This window comes from Dipodomys merriami, unplaced genomic scaffold, assembly GCF_024711535.1.
Source record: "Dipodomys merriami isolate MVZ:Mamm:240054 unplaced genomic scaffold, mDipMer1.0.p SCAF_188, whole genome shotgun sequence".
NCBI classification, from domain to species: domain Eukaryota; kingdom Metazoa; phylum Chordata; class Mammalia; order Rodentia; family Heteromyidae; genus Dipodomys; species Dipodomys merriami.
In genome coordinates, this window is record NW_027203248.1 from 1,053,277 (window position 1) to 1,079,706 (window position 26,430).

Genomic DNA, 26,430 nt, shown 5'->3' on the forward strand with positions numbered 1-26,430 from the left:
GCCAGTGCCTGGCTTGTAATAATAATTTGCCTTCAAAACCTTATACATGCTTATTGAGATGAGAAATTACTATTCTTAAAAATTGTTTATAGGGCTGGGAAGGTGGCTCAGTGGTAGAGTGCTTGCCTTGCATGAGGCCCTAGGTTCGATTCTTCAGCACCACATAAGCAGGAAAAAAAAAAGCCAGAAGTGGTGCTGTGGTTCAAGTGGTAGAGTGCTAGTCTTGAGCTGAAGAGCTGAGGGACAGTGGCCAGGCCCAGAGTTCAGGCCCCACAATCAGGAAAACAAACAAACAGTGTATAAAGACAGTAGTGTATAGGTTCTTTTTTCTTACCTCCTGCCTGAAATAGGCAGGTGGAACAAAGCAGACGCCCTAATAGTGATACTCTTAGTAGTTCAATGCCCTGAAATAAACTGTTTTTCAGATCTAATTTAATTAGTAATTAAAATACCTTCAGTAAACTTAAAAAATTTAAATGTTTCTTTGACAGGTTTCTATAATCCAAGAACTTGTTACAAATTATGAAGCCTCTCTTAAAAGGTGTGACTTTTTTAGCCCCCATGGTAAGTTCAATTTAGATTGAATTGGAATTTGATTACTCATTTCAATTTATTTTTAATCACAGGAATACTATTTTGTTTATTATATGTGTGCTACATGCTAGCTACTTACTAAATAGCTTTTGAACTAGTTCATGAAATGAGAGCACTTTCAATCTTTTTTTTTTTTTTTTACTAGTCCTTGGGCTTGAACTGAGGGCCTGGGTACTGTCCCTAAGCTTTTTTTTTTAATGATTCAAATGTAATGTTTATTACATGTTTATTACTGTGCCCATTATTAAAATAACCAAAGAAAAATCAATTTAAAAAATGCCCAACTGTCAGTCCAGGCAGTATTGACCTTTCAGCTTGACTGGTTCATGGTAGAGCATAAATATGTGGGCATCTGAAGCAATTCCTTAAAGACCCAGCTTGATTCTTCTCCAGTGTCTTCTCTTGGAGTTGTACCTGATTTTGTTACCCGTTTTCATCCGAATCCACTGGGGAATGGGGCGATTTTGCTTTTGTTTCTTGGCCAGAAACCGCTTGATTCTGAAAGTCTTGTGAGAAGACATAATGGGAAGCTGTGGAAGGCACAGTAACCACGATGGTGAACAAAAGCTGAAGTGTCCCTAAGCTTTTTGCTCAAGGCTAGCACTCTACCACTTGAGCCCAGCACTACTTCTGCCTTTTTCTTTTTATGTGGTACTGAGGAATGGAACCCAGGGCTTCATGCATGCTAGCTAGGCAAGTACTCCACCACTAAGCCTCATTTCCAGCCTTTTTTTTTTTTTTTTTTTTTAATTCCTGTTTTTGTTTTTCTGCTTCTGGGGCTTGAATTCAAGGCTATCCCTGAGCCTCTTTGTGCTCAAGGTTAGTGAGCCACAGTGCCACTTCTGGCTTTTTCTGAGTAGTTTTTTGGAGATAAGAGTTTCATGGACTTTTCTGCCTGGGCTGGGCTTCTGAGTAGGTAGGATAATAGGCATAAGCCACCAGCACTTGGCTTAATCTTCTTTAATTTAAAATTTCCATAATCTTTCAGAGTAGGAGTTAGACCTATTTTAACACAAGTAAACAGACCTGAGAGGTTGAGTGACTTGCTGAACATCAAGCAGTTAGTTTATTTGGAACATATTTTTCCCGAATTCCTTAATTCTCTGCATTTTCTACTGTTTTTTGTTTTTTTGTGTGTTTTTTTTTTAAACTGTTAATCCTGTGCGATTTAGTCATGTGTTTCCATATTTATGGGGCATATATAAATCAAGACAGCTTAATTGAAAACTCACTAGAGGGGCTGGGAAGGTGGCTCAGTGGTAGAGCACATGCCTTGCATGCCAGAGGCCCTGGGTTTGATTCCTCAGCACCACATAAGCAAAAAGAAAAAAGCCAGAAGTGGCGCTGTGACTCAAGTGGTAGAGCGCTAGCCTTGAGCTGAAGAGCTGAGCTCAGGACAGCGCCCAGGCCCAGAGTTCAGGCCCCATGACTGGACCCCCCCCCCAAAAAAAAAAAAAAAAAGAAAACTCACTAGATTGTTATCAGCCGTGCAGATAATATCTAGGGTTTTCATTTGTCTTTTTCATATCATTATACTTTGAATATATGTACCATTTATACATTACATAAGTATTTTGTCTGTATCTATATCTATGTACTTTTTTTCTTGTTGGTTGTGGGGCTTGAACTCAGGGCCTGGGTGCTGTGCCTGAGCTCTTTTTTGCTCAAGGCTAGCATTCTACCACTTTGAGCCCCAGTTCCACTTCCAGTGTTTTGGTGGTTAATTGGAGATAAGAGTCTCATGGAAAAAAAGTCTCATGGACTTTCCTGCCTAGGCTGGCTGGCTTTGATCTGTGATCCTCAGATCTTAGCCTCCTAAGCCACTAGGATTACAGGACCAGTACCCAGCCCTTTGAATATTTTTAAAGCAAATTTCAGATACGATGTTTCAAATAAAACACTGGAAGTATGCACTTCCAGTTAATATATACATATTATCCTGTATCATAATATTTAGTACCCAGTCTACATTGAGGTTTCCTTCATTATTCAGAATAATATATTCTTGCTTAATGGACATATTTCAATCTAAATCTAGTTAAGGCTACTTTTTTTTTTTTTTTGTCGGTCGTGGGACTTGAACTCTGGGCCTGGGCGCTGTCCCTCAGCTCTTCAGCTCAAGGCGAGCGCTCTACCACTTGAGCTACAGCGCCACTTCCGGTTTTCTGGTGGTTTTTTGGAGATAGGAGTCTCACAGTCTCTCCTGCCCGGGCTGGCTTTGAACTGCGATCCTCAGATCTCAGCCTCCTGAGTAGCTAGGATTACAGGCGTGAGCCACCAGCGCCCGGCTTAAGGCTACTTTTTGCATTGAGGTTTTATTTTCATTTAATGTAGGGCAGTAATCAGCCCTTCTTTTTAAAAATGTCTTTTTTAAAGGTCATTTGTTTTGTAGAGCATTTCATATTTTAGATTTGTCTGATTGCTTTCTCATGGTATCAGTTTACTATATGTCATTCTTATTATATATCATATTTTTTTGGAATGTAGATAGTTAGAAGCTGGTTGAGTACTTTACAGGCTGTACATTGTGCTTGATGTGTATCACATCAGGAGCCAGAAGGCATTCTGATGCTCTTATTTGATGTTAGATTGATGAGTCTATTAAAAGGTTTATCATGGACTGCTGACCTAAGGACTTCAGTACCCATTATCTAGCTCCCTCATTTCATTTTTTTTCATAACCTTCATTTTCTATATTTATTAGATATCTTTATTAAATGTATACGTTTCAACATTTATTAGAGTATTTTTTTTTGTAGTGAGAATATGGATTAAAGCCAGGAACTTGTGACTGAGCTATATTCCCAGCCATGGAATTCTTCCGTTAAAGAATTTGCTCACATTATAGTGTTCTAATTTATGCAGTGATATGTTCGCATCACTTATTGTCTTGTCATTTAGTTAGCTGCAAGAGGAAACCTGTTGGTTTTGTTGTGATAAGTTTACTCTTTTCCAATTTATTTTGGTTTTAGTGTCTTTTTTTTCTGAAATCCATTTTGAAAGTTTATTTCTACTTTTCTGTTGCTTGCTGATACAGGAGAGACAGCATAGAGCTATCTGTGTTTATATACATCTTTTTTATTTTATTTTATTTTTTTTGTGGGTCGTGGATGCCTGAACTCTGGGCCTAGTCGCTGTCCTTCAGCTCAAGGCTAGCGCTCTACCACTGGAGCCACAGTGCCACTTCTGGCTTTTTTTTTTGCTTATGTGGTGCTGAAGAATTGAACCCAGGGCCTCATGCATGCAAGGCAAGCACTCTACCACTGAGCCACCTTCCCAGCCTATATCCATCTTTATTAGAAACTTTGGCTATGCTTTCAAGAGTTTCATGGCAGAAATGTGTCTTTTGTGAAGGGTGTATCCTCTTCCTTTGAGTCATACCCTTCAGCTTTGGCTTTCTCTAACATAGTGTTGAGCCTAGAAAGGGCTCTATGCTGGCAGTGTACCAATTCTTGTTTCTACTAAAATTACATTCTTTGATTGTTTTTTTCATGTAGGCTCTTTATATTTTCTTTTAGCTTGAGAGTTCACAGAATTGGATTGATTTTATGTTTTCCCCCCACCACTGTTTTCTTTGGAGGGAGTTTGGTGTTAGAAGTCAGCCAAACTAGGATTTTAATTCTCTCTGCTTTGCTATTACCTTTTGAACTTTGGGGTATGAAGTCAGACTTCTTTCTGATGAAATGACTCATTTTTTGCTGTTTTTTTTTTTTTTAAACTGTAATAGCTACTAATTAATTGCAGTATGATAGGATAAAGTATGTGGTCTGTTTTACTTAGCATTCTTTCCTATAAGAATTTAATACTTGTTTAATTTCAGAGAATGGGGAGAAGGAACCTCCAACAACTCTACTTTGGGTTCAGTATTTCCTGGCCCAGCACTTTGATAAACTTGGACAATATTCTTTGGCTTTGGATTATATAAATGTTGCAATAACTAGTACTCCAACTCTAATAGAATTATTCTATATGAAAGCAAAAATTTACAAGGTAAAAATCTTAATCATGTTTTTTGGCTAGTTGAAGAATTCAATTGTTTTAATAACCCTTAGAATTGTAACAGTAACTTCTAGTACCTATGGTAATCTTTCTCTAATACTCTGATAATCCTAAGAACTTTTATGCTACACAGTTGTGTAATCAGTGTTAGTCACTTGATTAAATTCTTAGTAAACAGGAATTGTTATTATCTAGATTTCTAGTAAATTTGGCAGGCATCATGTCAAATTTCTTATTTTTTAAACTTACATTCATTAAGGTTCTTTTGATCATAGACTCTTGATGGTTAATGCTTTCATCTCTTATAGCATATGGGTAATCTCAGAGAAGCTGCAAAGTGGATGGATGAAGCTCAGTCTTTGGATACAGCTGATAGATTCATTAATTCCAAATGTGCAAAATACATGCTTCGAGCAAATATGATAAAAGAAGCAGAGGAAATGTGCTCTAAATTCACAAGGGTAGGAAAAACCACACATAGCTTGTAATTTTCTGAATTAGTAAAATTAACTTAAATTGTGAAATTGGCCTCTAAATATATTTTAGTCTATTTCTTTTTTTACTCTCTCTTTTGTCCAAGACTGGGATTCAAACTCAGTATCTGACACTTACTGCTCATTGGCAGGTACCCTACCACCTGAGCCACACCTTTAGCCTCAACACTGAAGCTTGTAAGAATTCAGCCAGGCGCTGGTGGCTCACGCCTGTAATCCTAGCTATTCAGGAGGCTGAGATCTGAGGATCATGATTCAAAGCCAGCCTGGGTAGGAAAGGCCTTGAGACTCTATATGTCCAATAAACCACTCAGAAAACTGGAAGTGACGCGGTGGCTCAATGGTAGAGTGCTTGCCTTGAGCTGAAGAGCTGAGGGCCAGCGCCCAGGCCCAGAGTTCAAGCCCCATGACCGACAAAAAAAAAAAAAAAAAAAAGAATTCATTAAAAAAATAACATTTAGCCTACATGCCAAGTATGATTGTACTTGGTTGTATGTGTATCTCTTGTATTTGTGGCAGAGGATGGTCAAAAATCAGTAACAGGAACAAAATTTCTTGATATAGGTATATTACCAATATGTGTACTTGTTTATGTATAAAATTCTTATGTGGGCTAGGAATGTGGCTTAGTGGTTGAGTGCTTGCTGATTATGTATGAAGCCCTGGGTTCAATTCCTCAGTACCACATAATAGAAAAAGCAAGAAAGTGTTAGAATGCTAGACTTGAGCAAAAGAAGCTCAGGAACAGTGCCCAGGCCCTGAGTTCAAGCCCTATGACCTACCAAAACCAAAATTCTTATGTGTAAAATTTGGTTTATATCCCAAATTATGTTTCCCTAGTAATATATGGCTACTTTTTAATTCTCTTTTATGTAACCTTCAGAACTGTGCTAGTCTCTTGACATTCTGGAGATTAAGTTCACTAGAATATTGGAAACTAGTATTCTTTTTGTTCTCTTCTTTACCATCTTTTCATATCCTTTTCCATATAGACCTTTTTTTCTATCATGAAAGTAATTCATGTTTGTGATTAAAAATATTAGAAGACAAATAGTATAAAAAGTGCAGAAACACCTTGGTTGCCGGTGGCTCACACCTGTAACTCTAGCTACTCAGGAGGCTAAGATCTGAGGATCATGGTTCAAAGCCAACCTGGGCATTAAAGACCATGAGACTTTCATTTTTAATTACCAAAAAGCCTCATTTGAGCTGTAGCTCAAGTGGTCTCTGGGTAGCCTTAAGCAAAAAAAGAAAAGGAATAACGCCCAGGCCCTGAGTTCAAGCCCTAAGACCAGTACAAAAAAAAAAAAAAGAGGAAAATCAGTAGGAGCCTTTGGAAGCACACCAATATATTTATTTGTTATTATTAGTTATTACTGTTATAATATAGCTATAAATAGCTATAAAAGAAAGCAATTTTTTTTCTGGTGTTGGAAATTACACAACTGAAAAAAACATGGAATTTTTATTACCCATTTTGCTACTTGCTTCCTGCATTTAAGACTGCTTCTATTTCAGGAAGGAATATCTGCCATGGAAAATCTAAATGAAATGCAGTGTATGTGGTTTCAGACAGAATGCATTTCAGCTTATCAGCGACTTGGGAGATTTGGGGATGCCTTGAAAATATGCCATGAAATAGAAAGGGTAAGTTGTTAGAATTCTGACTTCAGTTTTCTTGAATAAGTTGACAAGACAGCAGGTAGATTTCTATACAGGATCTTCTGCCTTGTTTAAATACTTTGCTTCCTTTAAAAAAAATTCTTGATCTTTCCAATATTTCAAACTTAAGAAATGTGAATAAATGATTGCTCTTGTTGACCTGAAATGGTTGTGCTTCTAACATGTCTGTATATTTTTATTTGAACTAAAAAGGAAAAAAGTTTTAGTTTATTAAACTACTATTGGAACTATTGACAGAAAAACTCAACGTATCTATTCCCTGAAGAGGCCATTACTTGAATTTCATCACTAGCCTAGGAGGACACATAGCTGATGGCAACCTCTTTCCACATCTGAATGTCAGGATCTGGTCCTCAGTCAGCCTCTCTCCAGTTCGTCTTCTCAGGATGTTCTCACATTCAGGACTCTGTGCAGCAATTGATGGCCAGATTGCTGGCTTATTACTTGCTTTTAGAATTGTGTGTGATTGCCTTAGCGAGGGGACTTTTCTTTTTCTTTGTGTGAATTTTTGTTTTCCTGTTCTTTGTCATCTCTGAAGCACTCTCCTTCCACATGGACCACAGGAGGAAAAGAGCCACAAATGCACTCCTGAGGCAGTCCTCAGCAGCCCTCAGTTGTGGGGGCACTCGGCACCACTGTTCCCCTGCTGACGCAGTATAAAACCACAGGCATCGTAGCCAGGTGAGCCTGATGTCTGCACCATGGCAGTCAGTCACTTTGGCCTTCTTCCCATGTCAAACTTCTGAGGTTACCCAAAAGGAAGGCTGTATGTTAGCGGGTGGCTTTTGATGGGAACTGGAGCTAGGATTATATGAAAGTCTTTATAGAAATAACCTAAGTTCTACTTTTTTTTCCTTTTACCCTTTTAAGCCTTGATGGCTGTATCTGTAGAGAAAAACCTTCTCATTTTCTTCTTGAAAATTATAAAGCGCTTGGATGATAGGTATGTGAAATATCCAAACATTCTAGTTTAAATCAAACCATTATTTCTGTGATGGGCTGTAGATCAGAGTTAGGAATTGGGGCACATTTATAATCCCAGCACTTGAGAAGTAGAGGCAGTAGGATTGTGAATGAGGCCAGCCTGATCTACATAGTAAGTGAGGTCTTGTCTCAGAAAAACTAAGAATCCCTGTGGATCACTAGTTTGTGCTAACACTCCCTATGTGATGTCACTTAAAAATATTCTACTTGGGCTAGGGAATGGCTCAAGTGGCAGAGTGCTTGGGTAAGAAGTGTGAAAACAGTCAACCAAATAATCCAATTCTGTTTATTAAGGAAAGGAACATTTTTATTAACAGGACATCCTTAGTGAGAAGTAAATTATTTTCTGAATTAAGTAATTTCTATAAGACTATAACTAGAACTTACCAAATTTTCTGTTTAAGTTAAATTTGATAACTTCTATTTTTTTTTTTTTTTTTTTGGTGTCAGTACTGAGGCTTGAACTCAGGGCATTGGCATTGTTCCATTGCTTTTTTACTAAGGCTAGTGGTATTCTACCGCTTGAGCCATATCACTTCCAGCTTTTTGCTAGTTAATTGGAATCTCACAGACTTTTCTGCTCAGACTGGCTTTAAACTGTGATCCTCATATCTCAGCCTTCTGAGTAGCTAGGATTAGAAGTGTGAACCGGAACACCCAGCTGAAATTTGATTATTTTTAGAATTATTTATTGTAAACTTAATTCCTATTCTTTCTACCCTTAATATTCTTTCTAATTTTTTGGTGATACCGATATTTGAACTCAGGGCCTTGTACTTGCTGGACAAGCATTCTACCACTTGAACCATGCCTTCAGCTCTTCTTTTTTCTGCATTAGTTTTTGCTTCAGAAAGTGTTTCATTCTTGCCTAAATCCAGCTTCAGATTGTGATCCTACTACCTCTCTGCCTTCCGTATAGCTGAGATTAGAGGCATGTGATACTATACTGTTTTGTTTTTTTTTTAAGTATGGGGATTTTGCTGAATTTTTGGCCCATGATGCTGGCCTCAAACTGAGATCTTCCCATCTCTGCCTCTCCTGTGGCTGGGTCTAATATTTTATTTGAGAATTGGTAGAATATGGTAAGTAGGTCTTTCATTACTAAGTTTCATTTAGGTTTTTCTCTTAAATTTATAGCGATTTTGACTGAGTAGCATGGATTCTATAATGTGAGTTAACTACTTCTAATTCAAGAAATGATTTAATTGGTAAAAAGCATTTTTGAAGAAAAAAGTTGCAAGAAGTCATTTTTTATCAGTGATTAAAACATAGCAGAAAATGTGATATAACACCATATTAGATAATTATTATTGCTAGAAAGTTTATCTAAAGAGTTTGCTACTGTCATTTGTTGATAGGAAGAACTAAAATCAAGTAGAGCCTCCTTTTATGCTACTTGAAAACTAATCCTTTCAATAATGAGTGTATCTATACTAAAAGTAAATAAAACCTAACTCATGATTAATATAAGTATTATACACATATGGTTTTATGTTAAAATATGTTTAGTACAAATAGAATTATCATATATTTATTAAATTAATACGATCTAGAAGAAAATATCTAGTGTCATTGGAAGAATTTGAGAGTAATTATAAAATTTAAATATTATATAAGTAACCGCATGAGTTACTTTAGATTTCGATTTCAAATATTTTAATAAGAAAGTAAATACTTTTCATATGTAAGAACTTTATTCTTCACCTTAAAGTAGGAATCAAGTGGGAAACAAGTTCAAGTAAGTGCTAGGTCTTGCTTTTGCCTTCAAGAATTCTTTCAAGCTAGCTGTGGAGGGTGCATATGTGTAATGCCCGCCCTTAGGAAGCAGAGGCAGGAGGATCATGAGTTTGAGGCCAGCCTAGGCTATATCCTGAAAGCACGTCTCAAAAAAACATTCAAATTTTTTCTTTCATTGAAGGCAGTTTCTACTAGGATCCATTACTGTTGTGAGGTCTTAGAAACTGGATTTGAAATGTTAAAATTCCAGTGTTCCACATAACCTTTTCTGTCTTCGTCTTGCTTCTTCAAGTAGGATTTTAAGATGATGTGCAAATGTTATGTAGCCCAGCCCAGTCTGATGCTTGAAAATTGAAATTTGTTTCTTGAAAATTTCCAGATACCTTTTACTCACATCTGTAGTTCTGGCTACTCAAGGGGCTGAGATCCAGAGAATAAAGGTCTGGGCAGAAAAGTCCATAAGACTCTTACTCCAAAATAACAAGTAAAAAGCTGGACTAGCCCTGTGGCTCAAGTCATAAAGGGCCAGCTGTGAGCAAGAAAGCCAAGCAGGCTCAAGACCTTGAGTTTAAATGCTACAAAAAGTTTTATTAAAACTTCTAAAATATTGCTTATAAACTTGTGTTCAAGATACATTGTAATCATAAATTGCATTGTTGAGTGGCAGTTCCTTTGTACAACTACTTAAAGATAATAAAATTTTTTTTTAGGAAACAAAAATAAACCCCAATAAAAAAAGATTCTAAATGACTTTAGCTCAAGAATTTTGAGTTTTTCTCTTTAAAATAATTGGCATCTCATTTAATTGAATCTCATTTATATTTGGTATGAGGCAGTAATACATATATTTCTAACTGATTAGTTCTAGGATTTCTGATAGATTAAAACCTGTTTCATCTTAGTCTTTCTTTGATTGATGTGTTTTATAATTGCAGATTCTGTAGAAAAGAAATCAAGTTGCTTATTCCCCTAGTTGATCTAGTTGCTATTTTAATGTCCAGGGTTTTTGTTGCTTTTCTATTTGTAAGATTTAGTTGTCTCATCTAAAAACTCTTGAGACATGATGGACAGGAGAATCTGAGCCAAAAGAGAGGGCCTAACAGAATTTTAAAGACAGTCACATTCTGAAGCTGAGTGGCATTTTTTAATTCTTTGCTCATTTGTTTTAATTTGACTCAAGCCTGATTTTGGGAGCACCACCAGTCTGCCAGCTCCCTACCTCATCACTGAGAGACAGACATAGAGAACAAGTGTTTAAGATTATTTAGTTGTTGATGTATTCTGCAATACACTCTTTTCTTCCAAAGCAAAAATATTAATAAGCCGTGGCTGAGTATTGTACTGATCTAGCTATACTCTTTGTACCTCCATTATTAGTTTATAATAATAAAGTGAGCAACAGTGGTTCTTAGACACAGTGCTTTCACAAGAAAACTGGGAAAGCTTTTGGCAAACTGGGATAAGCTGGTCACCCTGTTGATGGAAGACATTAACTGGAGAGAGGCAGCCTGTGGGCTGTTACTGATTAAGAGGCAGCTCAGGTGATTCGGTTCCTTACAACTTCTTTTGAGACTAATTTAAAATCTCTGTTTACAAATGCTGCTAGAAATACCTCTCTTAACTGGTTGTCTGCCTTTTTGCAAATTCTTAGTCTAATAAATGCCCTGTAGTCTCTTAGATGTTTCATCACATATGTGTTCCATGACTTTTAGCATTGTCATTTTTCCTTGGTCAAGTATCTTAAATTTTAACCTATTATAACGGTGCCAGATAGAACTTAAATCAAGGAAAACCACCAACAATTTTATGGAATAATGTAGTACTATGATATAAAAAACAAAGTTCATGTTTTTATTAATGAATTGTCTTATTAGTGGGGAGAATGAAGTTTTCAAATACAGTATATTTTTAGTAATATGAATTAATATGAAATGTTTATTTTCTATTTCTTGTCTACACTGTACTTAGAAATCTTCTATTGAAGTCTTAAGTAGTTAACTTCTTTGTATATAGCATGTTTCATATTACTGAGATGACTAAAATTAGCAAGTGATTATCGAGTTAGTTACTGTGTCTTCCATATAGTGAGTTATTAGGACTTTATCCCCAGGACAGAGGCATCATGAATATAGAAAAGTCTTATTTACATTGGTATATTGAATCTTATTCATTTTTTTCTATTTTTTTTTAAAGAAGTCAAATTAGGGGAAAAGAGAATCAGAAGTAGAAATTTATATTGAGGAGAACATAAAATTACAAAACTGGGGTTTTCTTCTTTCCATGGAACAGATTATTTTAGGGGGTCATGTATTCATGAATTAGGGGGTCAGGTTCAGGTTAAGAAACTTATAACTTTGTTGAATAAAACTGCCTTCGTTGCCTTTGTATTGCAGTTTACTGTTGAGAATGAACTTAAAAGTATCTTCTCATTTGATCCTTTAAAAACCTTAAGAATCTGGCAACAGTGGCTCAAACCTGTAATCCTAGCTATAGTAGCTGGGAGGCTGAGATCTGAAGATCACAGTTTGAAGCCAATCAGGGTAATCCATAGGGTTCTTACCTCCAATTAACTACCAAAAAGAGGGAAGTGTAGCTGTGGCTCAAGTGGTACAGAATACACCTTGAGCAAAAATGCTCAGGTCGTGAGTCAAGCCCCAGGACTAGCAAAAATTAATAAAGAAACTGGCTGATTTTTTAAATTCTTCGATTAAATAATTAAAGCTCTGAGAAATTAAAAGACTATTCAGGTTCACGTGCCTAATGAGCAGTCTGTCCCTTGAGTTGGCAGATCTGTGCTTACAGAATGTCTGCTATGTGTTAGGCTCTGTGTGAGGAAAGTAGGCGGAAGTGACAGGGTACCCTCTTAAGAGCTGAGTGAGATTTATGAACATTTTGTGTAAACCTACATGTGTGTAGTCTCCTTTCAGAGTTTTACTCATTTTTCCCTTGAATACAGAGAAGAAAAAATTTTAAGACTAAAATACCAATATGTAACCTGATCTTTTAATTTTCAGCATAGAAGTTGAGTGTCATCACAAGGCATGATTTATAGGGGACAGGTATGGATTATGGAAAAGATGCTTCAAGTTGAATGCGGACAACTTGATATCCTTTATAGTGTTAAAGTGAAAGGAAACAACTCAATGGAATTGTAACTTTAAATTGTTCTGAGGCTTTTTATGGTGTTTTTTCAAAAGGTGGACAGTATTGATAAAAATGTAAGGGATAATTTTGTGGTTTTGTTTTTAAGCATTTTTTTGAGATAACCGATGATCAATTTGACTTCCATACATACTGCATGAGAAAGATGACCCTTCGTGCCTATGTTGACCTCTTGAGGTTAGAAGATACTCTCAGAAGACATGCCGTTTATTTCAAGGCTGCTAGATCAGCGATTGAAATATACTTGAAATTATATGATAATCCCTTAACCAGTGAAAGCAAACAACAAGAAATAAATTCAGGTAACTAAAAAATTTAGATTTGTAAAGAACACCAAATTTCAGAATGTTATTAACTTTGTATAAAAAGCAGATAATTAAGTGTTTAAGGAGATGATTTGTACATTGTATACATGTATTGAATTATCTTACTGTTCCCATACATTTTTATAATAAATGACAATAAAAATAAAGGATATTATCAAAAAGATTCAAAGACAATATTAGATAATTAATATAACTAAAAAAGTCAAAGGATTGATGAGTCTTAATCACTCTAAGGGAATGGGTTTCTTAATTTTTATTTTCTTCATTTTCTTTTTTGAGACACATTCTCACTGTGCAGCTTCAGGCTGTTTCTGCTTCAGCCAACTGGTTTAGTAAGATCAGTTTAGGAAAAATAGAAATAGCCATGGGCTGTTTTTGTTTTGTTTTGTTTCTTTAGGTTATAACTGAAAATAGCTTTGAGCTTCTTAAAGGAATTCTTAAATGGTACAATGTCTAATTTATTAAAAATAAGATGCTAATTGGGGTATTAGCCCCTTTGAGACTTAAAAGGAATAGAGTGACTTGCATGAAATTACTTATATTGTGTAGAAGGCAGAATTGTGCTAGAATTGATTCATTATAGTTAATGTGATTGGTACTGACTGGATACCTTTTTTTTTTTTGGCAAGTCCTAGGGCTTGAACTCCGGGCCTAGGCACTGTCCCCGGGCCTCTTTGTGCTCCAGGCTAGTTCTTTACAACTTGAGCCACAGTGCCACTTTTGGCTTTTTCTGAGTAGTTTATTGGAGGATAAAAGTCTTATGGACTTTTCTGCCTGGGCTGGCTTTGAACGGAAATCCTCAAATCTCAGCCTCCTGAGTAGCAGGGATTACAGGTGTGAGCCACCAGTGCCTGGCCTGGATGCCTGTTGTGGGTCAGGTTTTTTTTGCCAGTTATAGGAATACATTTTCCAAAACCTTTGATGTAGATGGCATATTTATACACACATACATATGGTTATTTTAATACTGTAAACATTGATCAGTAACATTTCTTCATCTGAATATTTGTAGAAAGCCTGTCAGCCAAAGAATTAAAGAAATTACTTAGCAAGCAAAGAAGAGCTCAGAAAAAGGCTAAATTAGAAGAAGCAAGAAAACATGTGGAAAGGGAACGTCAACAGAAAAATCAAAAGAAGAAAAGAGATGAAGAAGAAACAGCCAGTAGTCTTAAGGAAGAACTTACACCTGAAAAATTGGAAAGGGTGAGATGAATGTACTAATATTGTTACTTGATCAAATTTATTCTCTTTGGTTCTTTTCTGGACACAAACACAACTTACTTAGATGTATAAATCAGAAGTTATTTGTGGGCCAGGAATGTGGCTTAGTGGTAGAGTGCTTGCCTAGCATGCATGAAGCCCTGGGTTCGATTCCTCAGCACCACATAAACAGAAAAGGCCAGAAATGGCGCTGTGGCTCAAGTGGTAGAATGAGCAAAAGAGGCTCAGGGACAGTGGCCAGGCCCTGAGTTAAAAAAAAAAAAAGCCATTTGCAATAGTCATCAGGTATTGTTGAGTGACAATATGCAGAATTTTTCTACTGTGAAGTATGCACAGAATTGTTATGTCCTAGAGTAATGTCAATCTCCAGAGCCTATAAATATGTGATCTGAAAAGGCAAAAGTGAATTAGGTAGCAGATGGAATTTAAGGTTGTGATTCTCCTGGATTTATCCACATTACCCAATGCGATCAGATAGAGTTGTGCAAACAGTGGAAAGCAGAAGAGATTGGGGTGATGCTGAAGAGTCTGAGGCCTGAGAGACTCCATCTTGAGCTAGCTGTCATCTTCCGAAGTATGAGTTATGCAGCTGACCATGAGCCCAGCCTGGGAATGAGCAGAAGAAGCAATTCTCGGGCAACTAGAAACATAAACAATCCTTGAGAAAATCTCAGGCAAGCAGGTGCTGGAGGGCGTGGTTACCCCTGCAGTCAGGCCACAGGTGGTGTTTGTTTAAGAAAGGAACCCAGCAGTTTAGCATGCATCCTCTTGAGACTCCCTGTAGTGCAAGCCAACCTGTTTAAAGTAGTCAGCCCTCTGATCTAAACAACAATCTGTTTCTGCTTTGTAGTGTGCCAATCATACTATGGAATTGTATTATGATTTTCCTGTGATGTGTAATAATTTGTTGTAAGATGCTATGATGTATACAAAGTCCCTGCCTTCCCTAAAGAGTGTATAAAAAGTACTGTAACCCTGGACTCGGGGCCTCTTAGCATCCATCACCAGTTACCTGGTGCGCGCAGGACCAAGCCCGAGCTTGCAATAAAGACGCCTTGCTTTTACATTGGTGACTGTCTCTGATGGTCTTTTGGGTAAGGATTTCTGAAATCCATTTTACAATGTGACTGAAGGATTGACTCAGCCTGTTGGTATAAAGAAATGGGAGAGGACCATAGTCCAAGGAATGTAGTTGCCTTCGGAAACAGAAAAAATAATGGAAATGGATTTTCACTTAGAGCCCCCAAAGGAAGTGCAGTCCTGTTGACCCCTGGATTTTGAGCCCAGTAAAGCAGACAGGTGGGGCACTTAAAATCTACGGCACTGCAAGATAAGAAGTTTGTTATACAGATGTCTTACGAAGTAATGGAACTTTCTTTTTTTCTTTTTTTTTGTGCTGATATTGGGGCTTGAACTCAGGGCCAGAGCCCTCTCCGTTTGCTTTTTCAGTCAAGGCTAGAGCCCTGCTATTGAGGCACAGCTCCATTTTGAGCTGGTTAATTGGAGATAAGAGTTTCATAGACTTTCTGCGAGGGCTAGCTTTGAACTGTGATCCTTAGTTCTCAGCCTCCTGAGTAGCTAAAATTGTAGGCATGAATCACTAGTGCCTGGCAAAATATGGAATTAATGACTTTATATGTTTAACTAGAGATAATGATTTAGCTGCACAGATGCAACACTTTGTCTCTAGGATTTCCTTAAAGGCTTAATAAAATTATTTTGAAGCAGATAGAGGAAAATATGTAGCTTTCTGGTTTATTCATTATAAATTGAGTGTACTTAAAATTTATCATTTTTTTCAAATTATAGAACGCTGTTATATTCATTTGTCACTAGATTTAGGTGTTGGTAATATCTAAGGAACACGATGTATTTTTTCATAAAGTACATGGTCTTATCTTTTTTTTTTGGGAGGGGGGTGTCTGGCATGGGGCCTGAAATCTGGGTCTGGGCACTGTCCCTCAGCTCTTCAGCTCAAGGGTAGCGCTCTACCACTTGAGCCACAGTGCCACTTCCAGCTTTTTTCTGCTTATGTGGTGCTGAGGAATCGAACCCAGGGCCTCATGCATGCAAGGCAAGCACTCTACCACTGAGCCACCTTCCCAGCCCAAGAATGAGACTCTTATCTCTAGTTAGCAAGCAACAAGTAGAGATGTAGCTCAGCAGTAGAGCATTAGGCTTGAGTAAAAGATGCTAAGGGACAATTCCCTGAATTTAAGCATTTAAGCCCAAATACCAGCATGAAAAAAGAGAAACTACCCAAACTACATAGATATGTTAAGATTTTTAGGAGATTGTGTTTATATAGGTCATTTTTAAATATAAATTTTTTTCCTTCCTGCTTCAAATAGGTAGAAAATCCATTAGAAGAAGCTATCAAGTTCCTTATTCCTCTTAAAAACCTTGTTGCTGATAACATTGAAACTCATCTCCTGGCATTTGAAATATATTTTAGAAAAGGTAATAAAAAGCTTGAATTAGTTTAAAAAAATAGTTTTGTAGTATGGGGGAGTTAAACATGTGCTAGGGCAAATACTTTACAACTGAGCTACATCCCTAGCCTTGAGTTTATTTGTTTTTTAAACTTTTTGTTGTTATTTTAAAGCCGATGTACAAAGGGGTGGGGGTGGTTATGGTTATATAAAGTAGGTAAAGAGTACTTTTGATGGGGGGCGGGGAGTCCTGGGGCTTGAATTCAAGGCCTGGGCACTGTCCTGAGCTTTATTTTGCTCAATGCTAGCACTCAACCACTTGAGCCACAGCATCACTTCTGGCTTTTCTTTTTATGTGGTGCTGAGGAACCAAACCCAGGGCTTCATGCATGTTAGGCAAGCACTCTACCACTAAGCCATATTCCCAACTCCCAAGAGTACATTTCTTTCTAGACAATGTCACTTCTTCGCTTGCTTGTTCCCAGTTTCTTTCCCTCCCATTCCCACCCACAAGTTGTATAGTTCAGTTTTTTTGGGTGTAGTTCATTTTAAACATAGTGTCCAGTGAGTAACATTGCTGCATTTGTTCACCCTTGAGTTTACTTTTTAATCTTTAATTATGTTGATGACTGTTCAGTTTAATCTCTGTGAGAGCACTTTTTATCTAAGAACTTTATTTCAGCAGTCCACAAAAGGCTACTAATCCCATTAAAATATTACATGCAAATCTAGTTTAAGAACAGTTTGACCAGTCAGACTGTTTACCAAAGCAGTTTTTCATGAATTTGCAAGCTTTTTTTGGAAAGCAAAATTGGCTTTGATAATGTAAGTCAGTTTTACATTTTGCTTATGAATGTTATCGTAAAAATAACATTTTGTTATTTTTTTTAAGTGATGCTAAAGATGAAGCAAATAAGGTACAAATACTAATGCTATGATTCTTGTAATTTTTTTTCACATAGGGAAGTTTCTATTAATGCTACAATCTGTCAAACGAGCTTTTGCCATCAACAGTAATAACCCATGGTTACATGAATGCTTAGTTAAGTTTTCTAAATCTGGTAAGTATAAAAAAGACAATGTTGGGCTGGGAAGGTGGCTCAGTGGTAGAGCATTTGCCTTGCATGCCTGAGGCCCTGGTTTGATTCCTCAGCACCACATAAGCAAAAAGAAAAAAGCCGGAAGTGGCGCTGTGACTCAAGTGGTAGAGCACTAACCTTGAGCTGAAGAGCTGAGGGACAGTGCCCAGGCCCAGAGTTCAGGCCCCACGACTGGACCCCCCCAAAAAAAGACAATGTTAACAGGCGCTGGTGGCTCACTCCTGTAATACTAGCTACACCAGAGGCAGAGATCTGAGGATCATGGTTAAAAGCCAGCCCGGGCAGGAAATTCCCCGTGAGACTCTTACCTCCAGTTAACCACCAGTAAACCAGAAGTGGTGCTGTGCCTTAAGTGGTAGAGTGCTTGCCTTGAGCTGAAGAGCTCAGGGACAGTGCCCAGGCTCAGAGTTCAAGCCCCACAACTCCTCCCCCTCCAAAAAAGACAATGTTTATGAAAAAGCAAGTATAGAAGCAAATAGGAGCTGCTTTGCTTTTTTTTTTTTTTTGGATAGACATTAAAGAAACATAATACAAGGTAATGCTTATAATATTTAACTGTAAATACCAAAGTAAACTAAACATGTTAGTTAAGTAGGAATTAGTACATTCTTTAAGCTAGAATATACTTATATTCCAAAGGAGTACTAATATTTGTACTGGGCATACAGAAAGCTTATACTAAATACAAAGGTTTGTCAGTTGATGTTATTTTCAAAAGGTATGAAAAACAAAAATATCCAAATGTTTTTGGTTTTGTAGTATCCAGTCAGAGTAATCTTCCTGATGTTGTGGGTCAGGTACTATCTCAAGAGATGCAGAAAATATTTGTCAACAAGGATTTGGAAAGTTTTAATGAGGATTTTCTCAAGTATAACACTACCTCTCTTCAACATCTGCTTTCAGGTTTGTGTTTAGCTATGATGGTTAAAATGTTTATGTAAACATTTATGTTAGAATATGGTGAGAAACAAACATTCAAAAATGCTTCACTAGGGCTGGGAAGGTGGCTCAGTGGTAGAGCGCTTGCCTTGCATGCATGAGGCCCTGGGTTCGATTCCTCAGCACCACATAAGCAAAAAAGAAAAAAGCCGGAAGTGGCGCTGTGGCTCAAGTGGTAGAACACTAGCCTTGAGCTGAAGAGCTGAGGGACAGTGCCCAGGCCCAGAGTTCAGGCCCCATGACTGGAACTCCCCCCCCCCCCCCCAAAAAAAAAAAAAAACTTCACTAGTTATGAGAGAAAAAATGAACACAATACCATTTATTTTTTTCAAATGAGCAGAGGTTTTGTTCTTGCTTTAAAGAAGAGTAGTGTTAGGGATGTGACAAGCAAGTGTACTTCATTGGTTTCAGTGTAAATTGGCCCAGCCTGTTATGAAAGCAACTTGTCATTTTTCTCAAGAGCAGAAAATAACTTGTGATTTTGATTCTGTAGTCAAAGTTTTATAAATAATTTTAAGCATTAATCTAGCACCAAACATGGTGTATATTTGTGATCCCAGCATTTGGAGGCTGAAATAGGAGGCTCAAGAATTTGAAGTTGGCTCAGTGGTAGAGTGCTTGCTATGCATGCATGAAGCCCTGGATTCAATTCCTCGGCACCACTTAAGCAGGAAAAAGCAAGAAGTGGTGCTGTGGCTCAAGTGGTGGAGCACTAGCCTTGAGCTGAAGACCTGAGGAACAGTGCCTAGGCCCAGAGTTCAGGCCCCATGACTGACCCAAAAAAAAAAAAAAAAAGAATTTGAAGCTACCTTGGGCTACATATTTAGATTCTATCCCAGAAAAACAAAGCAAACAAAAAAATTAATTCAAAGTAAACAGCTTTAAGTGTAGAATAACTACGTAGATACTTTGTGTAAATATTTAGTAAAGAATAGGAACAAATATATACATAGTCAATAATAGGAGAGCACTGTTAAATTGATGAAATACGATACTAGTATTTAAAGTGATACAGCATTTGTAATAACAGTAGCAAATAATTTTATAGCACATGTGGAATATATTGAACATATATCTTCCACTGTGTTAAAATTTTGTTTGAATTTCAGGTGCTAAAATGATGTATTTTCTGGACAAATCAAGGCAAGAGAAAGCAATTACTATAGCCACTAGGTTGGATGAGACTGTAAAAGATAAAAATGTAAAGGTAAGATTTTTTACAGACTGATTTATGGATACTGAGCAAGCAAGCGAAGCATGTGCTTCTAAAACATAATTCTGTGCTTCTAAAACATAATTCTTTTTTTTTTATTGTAAAGGTGATATACAGAAGGGTTATGGTTACATAAGTCCAGTAATGAGTAGTTTTCTTTTTTTTTTTTTTTTTTTTTGGGTCCTGTCGTGGAACTTGAACTCTGGGCCTGGGCGCTGTCCCTCAGCTCTTCAGCTCAAGGCTAGCACTCTACCACTTGAGCCACAGCGCCACTTCCGGCTTTTTTCTTTTGGCTTATGTGGTGCTGAGGAATCGAACCCAGGGCCTCATGCATGCAAGGCAAGCGCTCTACCACTGAGCCACCTTCCCAGCCAGTAGTTTTCTTTTTTAACAGCATCACCTCTTTTCTTTCTTCTCTCCCAGTTTTCCCTCCCATCTGCCCCCCCCCCCGCAAGTTATATAGCTAATTTTCAACATAGTGTCTAGTGAGTACCACTGCTGCGTTTGTTCACCCTTTGTCCCACCATTTCTGTGTTCCTCTCTTAGCCTCCCCAAACAAATAAACTTACAAACAAGATAAAAGGTACAGAAAACAAAAAGAGCAACAAAGGAGAGAAAAAAATTCTCTTGTTTCCATTTCAATAAACATCATTTTATATGATCATCTTTGTGATCCTCTCCCAAGAACATCCTCTTTTGACCTCACTGTGTGAATGTCTAGAGTTTTCTTCTAGAGTAAATGACAGTTCTATCAATTATTAGCTGGGTGACTTCAGGCAAGTTACCTTTTTTTTCCTTATTGAAGAGGAAGATGAAAGTACCGTGCCTCTCATGGAGTTAAGTGCATTAGTGACCTGAACAAACTAAGTACAAAATGCTTTGTGCGTGACCATGCACTCACTCAAATGGGAGGTGTTGTTATATAAAAGACACTTTCTTTGCTGATCACAATTTTAGTTTTTTCAACTATGGGATTTTACTTATTTTTAAAGGGTTTGCAAAGTTGTTTTTTGTTTTGTTTTTGAGATAAGAGTTCTGTTAGCTCACACTGGCCTAGAACTCTTGCTTCAGCCTCCTGAATGTTTAGTTTCTAGGCATCTACCACAAAGTGTGCTTCAGAAGTGTTGTTTCTGTGGTGATGCTGGATCCTTCTCCCTAATCCCCCCAGGAAGTATTGGTGACTGAACTAAGGCCTCACACTTGCAAGGCAGGTGCTTAAGGCTCTACTACTTGACCTTTTCCTCCAGCACTTTTTTGTAATTTTCAAGGTAGGGCTTGCTTTATGCCTTGGGTGGCCTGGGTTTTGATCTTTCTATTTGTGGTTCTTTATGTGGCTGGGGATGACGTGTGCACTGCTGTGCCTAGCCATTGCTCTTACCCTGTAGCTGGGATAAGTGAAATGTACCTCTTGCCTGGCCATTGGGTACTAGAGTCGTGAACTTATATGCCTGAACGGTTGAACATTGAGACTCTCCAACCATCTCCACTTCACAAGTAGCTAAGATTATAGGCTGACAGAATTGGTTATTAATGTTTTTTAAAAAATATTTTATTTTAGATGATTAATTACTATAGATAGGAAAATATTATTTTATACTGAGGCTTTGCCATCTTTATCTTGGCTTAAATAACAAATTGCCTCTTTTGATTAAAGTTGTAAGTAAGCTTTTTATTTAACTAATTTGTATTTTCCATTTGTTTCATTAGACTTTAATAAAGGTTTCTGAGGCACTGCTTGATGGCAGCTTTGGGAACTGTAGCTCCCAGTATGAAGAATATAGAATGGCCTGTCATAACTTGTTTCCTTTTACATCTGCTTTCCTGCCTACTCTGAATGAAGTCCACAGTACCAGTGAAGCACTGAACTGTACAGCTGATAACTGTGATGTCTTAACAAATGAAATCTGAAATCTTGTAAGAAGCTGACTCCTGCAGACTCACAGCTGAATTTACATCAAGGGTCCCCCCCCCCCAGGGTGCAATTTAATATAGATGTGAAATGAAATATTTAGATAGTTTTTAAATGGAGTATTTTGAAATCTTATTTTATTCCCTGACTGCACAAACATCTGCTAAAATTACTTCTTTAGTTTGTAAAAGTAAAAATACTTGCATAGTTTTTCTCAAATTATCAGCAGCACTGTGGTAGCTGCTCTTGCTGGCCTGTCATAACTTAAGAATTTCTGATTGTTTGCACTTGTGGCTCTAATTGTAGGCACTCAGGAGGCTGAGAGCTGAGCATCCCTCTTCAAAGCCAGATCAGGCAGGAAAGTCTAACTAACAACAGGCTCAAAGTAGAGCTGTGTAGCATGCTAGCCTTGAGTGAAAAAAGTTAAGGTACAGTGATATGGCTTTGAGTCCAATCCCCAGTTACAAGCACAAAAATAAAAAAGAGGGCTGGGAATGTGGCTTAGTGGTAGAGTGCTTGACTAGCATCCATGAAGCCCTGAGTTTGATTCCTCAGTACCACATAAACAGAAAAGCCAGAAGTGGTGCTGTGGCTCAAGTGACTGAGTGCTAGCATTGAGCAAAAAAGCTCAGGGACTGCCTGGGCCCTGAGTTTAAGCCCTAGAACTGACAAAAATAAAAATATAATAATAATAAGATAATTTCTGATTAAGTAAAATTATATATTGTCCTTTTGAATTATTTTTCTTAGATCTTTCAGAAGATTCTTTCAGAATCTTTCAGTATCTGTATTTTGATCCCTGTTTTATTGGTTTGCTTATTTGCTTGCTTTTTTTTCTTTTAAAGTATTAACCGTATGTGAATAGAGAATTACTTAGGCCATATATTGAGGTTTATTTTAAAATTTATTTTAATTTGCCTTTTTTTCTCAATTTTTCATTATTTGCCTTTCTTTTGTAGTATCTAAGGAAATGATACTTTATGGTTGAACAAAGGTACTCCAGTTCTATGTAAAATATTCTGAATGTGAAATAGATTTGCCTTCTAATCATGTAAATTTATTGGTAAATTCATTGCCTATCTATGCTAGTCTTAAAGACCCACATGCTAGAGTTGTGCTGTTTTAACTGAGTTGCTTAGGGAGTTCACAAGTAATTTACCCTAAGAAGTAATGCGTTTTGGAAGAGCTTAATGGGCCAGAATAGAAATAAATGAACCACTTCTTCTAGCTGTACAGTGACTATTAAATGTATTTTTAAATCTCTAAGTGAAACGAGAATTTACTCCCATTAGAAGAACTGTTAAATTGTGGTGGTGTTTTGGGGGAGATACCTTTTTGGAGAGATAGCTTTTTGTCATGTCTTGTGCAGGAAACAGTAATGGAATCATTCAGTATGTCTCAGAGCTGTGTAAATATGACTGTAATATTACTGCTTCCTTTTAAACAAATGTAAACTCAAAAAGGGAGATTAAGACAAATAATTTAATTAAAATAATGTTCTTTGACTCTAAAGCTTTCAGATTTATAATTACTGAGGGGGAGGAGGAGTTAAAACTCACTGTAAAATAATACCAGCTTAGATAATGCTATAATAAATTATTTTGTACACAGTTGCTTTTGTGTATTTGTGCTTTTATTATATGGCCAAAATAGTTTTGTAAAATGTTCTTTGAGGACAAACTTATTCATCTTTTCAAGTTGATAGAACAAGGAGTTCTCAATTACTAACTACCAAATATGTTTTGGTGTAATAGCAGCTTGTTGTTTGTTTGTTTGTTATGACGTACTAGGACCTGAACTTGGGGCCTGGGCACTCTCCCTTAGCTTTTGTGCTCAAAGCAAAAAAAAAAAAAGGTGGCCCTGGTGGCCCAGGCAAGTGACTTAGCTGAGGATTGTCGTTTGAATTCAGTCAGGGTAGGAAAGTCTGTGAGACTCTTGTCTTCAATTCACCAGCAAAAAGCTAGAAGTGGAGCTGTGGCTCAAGTGGTAGAGAGATAGTCTTGAGTGAAGAAGCCAACTGAAAGCATGAGGCCCTGAGTTAGCAAGCCCCATTACTAGCACACAGAAAAAGAGATACAAAATGTGAGATTCTAAATAAGAGATGTGAGAAGAAAGCCCTTCACTTAAAAAAAAAATTCAATTACAACAGATTCTCAGCATTATGATTGGAGTTAAAGGTATAGACTTAAGACATGAGAACAAAAGTTTCTTTCTTAGGAAGTTCCAGATACCTCTTGAGATCATGTTGGTGCTGGTCTTGGAAGCTTGCAGGCTGGTGCCCATTGGGTCTCAGGATCTTTGGATCTGCGGAGTTGCAGCCAAGAGTCCAGTGTGTGTTCCCATTTTTACCTCAGTCTGCACCAGGGTGTGGGTGAGTGTCAGGTGGGACATGTCCAGCTCTTCCTTGCCTCAGATTCCCAGGCTCTGTGCATAAGGACCATAGCTAGGTTAACAATAGGTGTTCATTCCAGTCAGGCAACCATTTAAAAAAGCAGACAATAATGCTTGTTGATCTCTTTCAGTACTTCTACATAGGTTTTCCCTACCTGTCACTTTCCTGGACATACCTATTCTTATCCTTTGTGATGAGAATTGTTTCTTAAATCATGATCTCTATTTTTAGCAAGACTTATTTCCTGAATTTCATAATCAACTTAATGTCTCGCAGTAGACATCAAACATCACATGAATGAAACTGAAATTCTCAAAGCCAGCCAGTGTCACAGCCCACCACAAACCTGATAGTCATGGCATTTTGGCTTCCCTTTTCATGCCTGCCACCACTGACGGGTTGTCCCACCTCCCTGCTCTGTTCGTGTTGCCCAGTTCCAAGCTTTCATAGTTAATCAGGGCAGTTGCTAGAATATCCTTAAATGTTTCTGTTGCTAAATGTTGCTGTTCCCCTCTACACTGTTGGACAACTTTTGAAAGTGCCACTTGTTCAGAGCTGGGGGCTGTGTGTGTGTGTGTGAGTGTTGTGTGGAATTTAACACAAAGATTAAGGAAAACTGCTCTGTTCCTAAGGATACATCCTCCTAGCAAATGATCTGAGAACAGTGTGGACAACTGCAGTTGGTCTGCTCTTCCGGTTGGGTGGCTTTGCAGCTTGGACTGCAGTGAAATTTGATCTGATTGCCTGCCTCTAAAAAAAATCAAACCTGGGGCTGGGTATCTCAGTGGTAGAGCGCTTGCCTTGCATGCATGAGGCCCTGGGTTCAATTCCTCAGCACCACATAAGCAAAAAGAAAAAAAGCTGGAAGTGACGCTGTGGCTCAAGTGGTAGAGTGCTAGCCTTGAGCTGAAGAGCTGAGGGACAGCACCCAGGCCCAGAGTTCAGGCCCCACGACCGAACCCCCCCCCAAAAAATAAACCTGAAGACAATTTGTGTGTGTGTGTGTATGCGCGCGCGTGTGTGCTTGCGAGGGTGTGTGCATGTGTGCTAGACTGAGGTTTGAATTCAGAGCTTGGGCCCTTAGCTTTTTTGTTCAAGGTCAGCTCTCTTGTCATTTGAGCTGAAGGCAATTACATGGAGGCTTGTGGAGGTGATGTAGATTAAGAAAGTTTGGGCAAAAAGTTTGGGAAGTCAGGCTGACTCATTAGGTTTTTGCCTCATTTAGATTAAGTTTACCAGAAGCAGAAAAAAGTTACCACATTAGGATTTAAAAGCTTCATAATTGGAATTTTAAAGATGATAAAATTCTATTTATGAACTTAACCAATATGCTTAAAACTACTCCTACTGTCAAATATTTCAGGCTGTAGCCAGGTGCCAGTGGCTCAAGACTAATCTTATCTACTCAGAAATCTGAGGATCAAGGTTCAAAGCCAGCTTGGGCAGAAAAAGTCTGTAAGACTCTTATCTCTAATTAGCAAAAAAGCTGGAATGTAGTTCCCTGCTCCAAGGAGTTTGTCAAAATGAGATCCCTCAACTGCCTTTAGACAAGGAATTTGCTAAGAAACATTAATATTTCTTTGGCTGAGAGAAGATACAAAGTTTTAAAAGTTTTCTACTGGATAAAATAATTGAGACTCACTTTAGGAGTATCAAATGTCTCTAAATATATTTTAAATAGGTTGGTACATCCAGCTATATAATAATAAATTAAGCATTAAAACATTCTCCATTATGGACTCTGTGGTGTGTGTGTGTGTGTGTGTGTGTGTGTGTGAAATGGATTGGGGTGGTGTGTGTGTGTATGTGTATGTGTGTGTGAAATGGATTGGGGTGGTGTGTGTGTGTATGTGTATGTGTGTGTGAAATGGATTGGGGCAGGACTGAGGATGGCCCTGGTTCATCTGTTTCCTTATTTTCCCATCCCCCTTCTCTTATATGGAGCATTGAAAAGGAAATCCCAGCCATTTCTTCTTCTAGCCTTTCTTTCCTCTAGTCACACCATACTTACCCTAAGCAGTTCTCAAACTGTGCAATGGACTCAGTTAATTTAGGGAATCTCTTCTTGCAGGTAGACTGAAGTACCAAGTCCTCCAGCCTCGTTTTGGGGACACATCACTGATACATATTAGTGGAAAAACAGCCGTTCAGGAGATTATGGCATATAGAACTTGCAGATGACTGGGTGAGCTGATAAGTGCCTGACAATGATTTTGGGGCAAGGGGCTACAAAAGAATGAGGAAA

The 26,430-nt window shown here is 37.7% G+C and overlaps 2 protein-coding genes across 7 annotated transcripts in view; one reads left to right on the forward strand and one right to left on the reverse strand.

The window, feature by feature from the left end:
- Naa16 (N-alpha-acetyltransferase 16, NatA auxiliary subunit) overlaps positions 1–23,398 on the forward strand; it is a 56,022-nt gene extending 32,624 nt beyond the window's left edge. For 4 of the 6 annotated variants that reach the window (XM_070026681.1, XM_070026682.1, XM_070026683.1 and 1 more), the window contains 11 exons: positions 492–564; positions 4,415–4,584; positions 4,902–5,054; positions 6,606–6,734; positions 12,742–12,955; positions 13,992–14,182; positions 16,552–16,660; positions 17,595–17,693; positions 18,492–18,635; positions 19,781–19,878; positions 21,592–23,398. In XM_070026681.1, the coding sequence (XP_069882782.1) occupies positions 492–564; positions 4,415–4,584; positions 4,902–5,054; positions 6,606–6,734; positions 12,742–12,955; positions 13,992–14,182; positions 16,552–16,660; positions 17,595–17,693; positions 18,492–18,635; positions 19,781–19,878; positions 21,592–21,792 (1,581 nt within the window). In that variant the 3' untranslated portion in view covers positions 21,793–23,398. Of the gene's footprint in view, positions 1–491; positions 565–4,414; positions 4,585–4,901; positions 5,055–6,605; positions 6,735–7,308; positions 7,452–7,640; positions 7,714–12,741; positions 12,956–13,991; positions 14,183–16,551; positions 16,661–17,594; positions 17,694–18,491; positions 18,636–19,780; positions 19,879–21,591 lie in introns of those variants that run through there. The other 2 variants (XR_011372984.1, XR_011372985.1) reach the window with 2 other exon arrangements.
- LOC138830296 (large ribosomal subunit protein eL39-like) lies at positions 888–1,118 on the reverse strand. The gene has a single exon (XM_070026668.1). It carries the CDS (start codon positions 1,113–1,115, stop codon positions 960–962), a length of 156 nt encoding a protein of 51 aa, XP_069882769.1. The 5' UTR covers positions 1,116–1,118; the 3' UTR covers positions 888–959.
- Positions 23,399–26,430: the final 3,032 nt, after the last annotated feature.

Excerpts from the sequence above, each read along its gene's own strand:
- LOC138830296 (XM_070026668.1), bottom strand. The coding sequence starts at position 1,115 with ATGTCTTCTCACAAGACTTTCAGAATCAAGCGGTTTCTGGCCAAGAAA.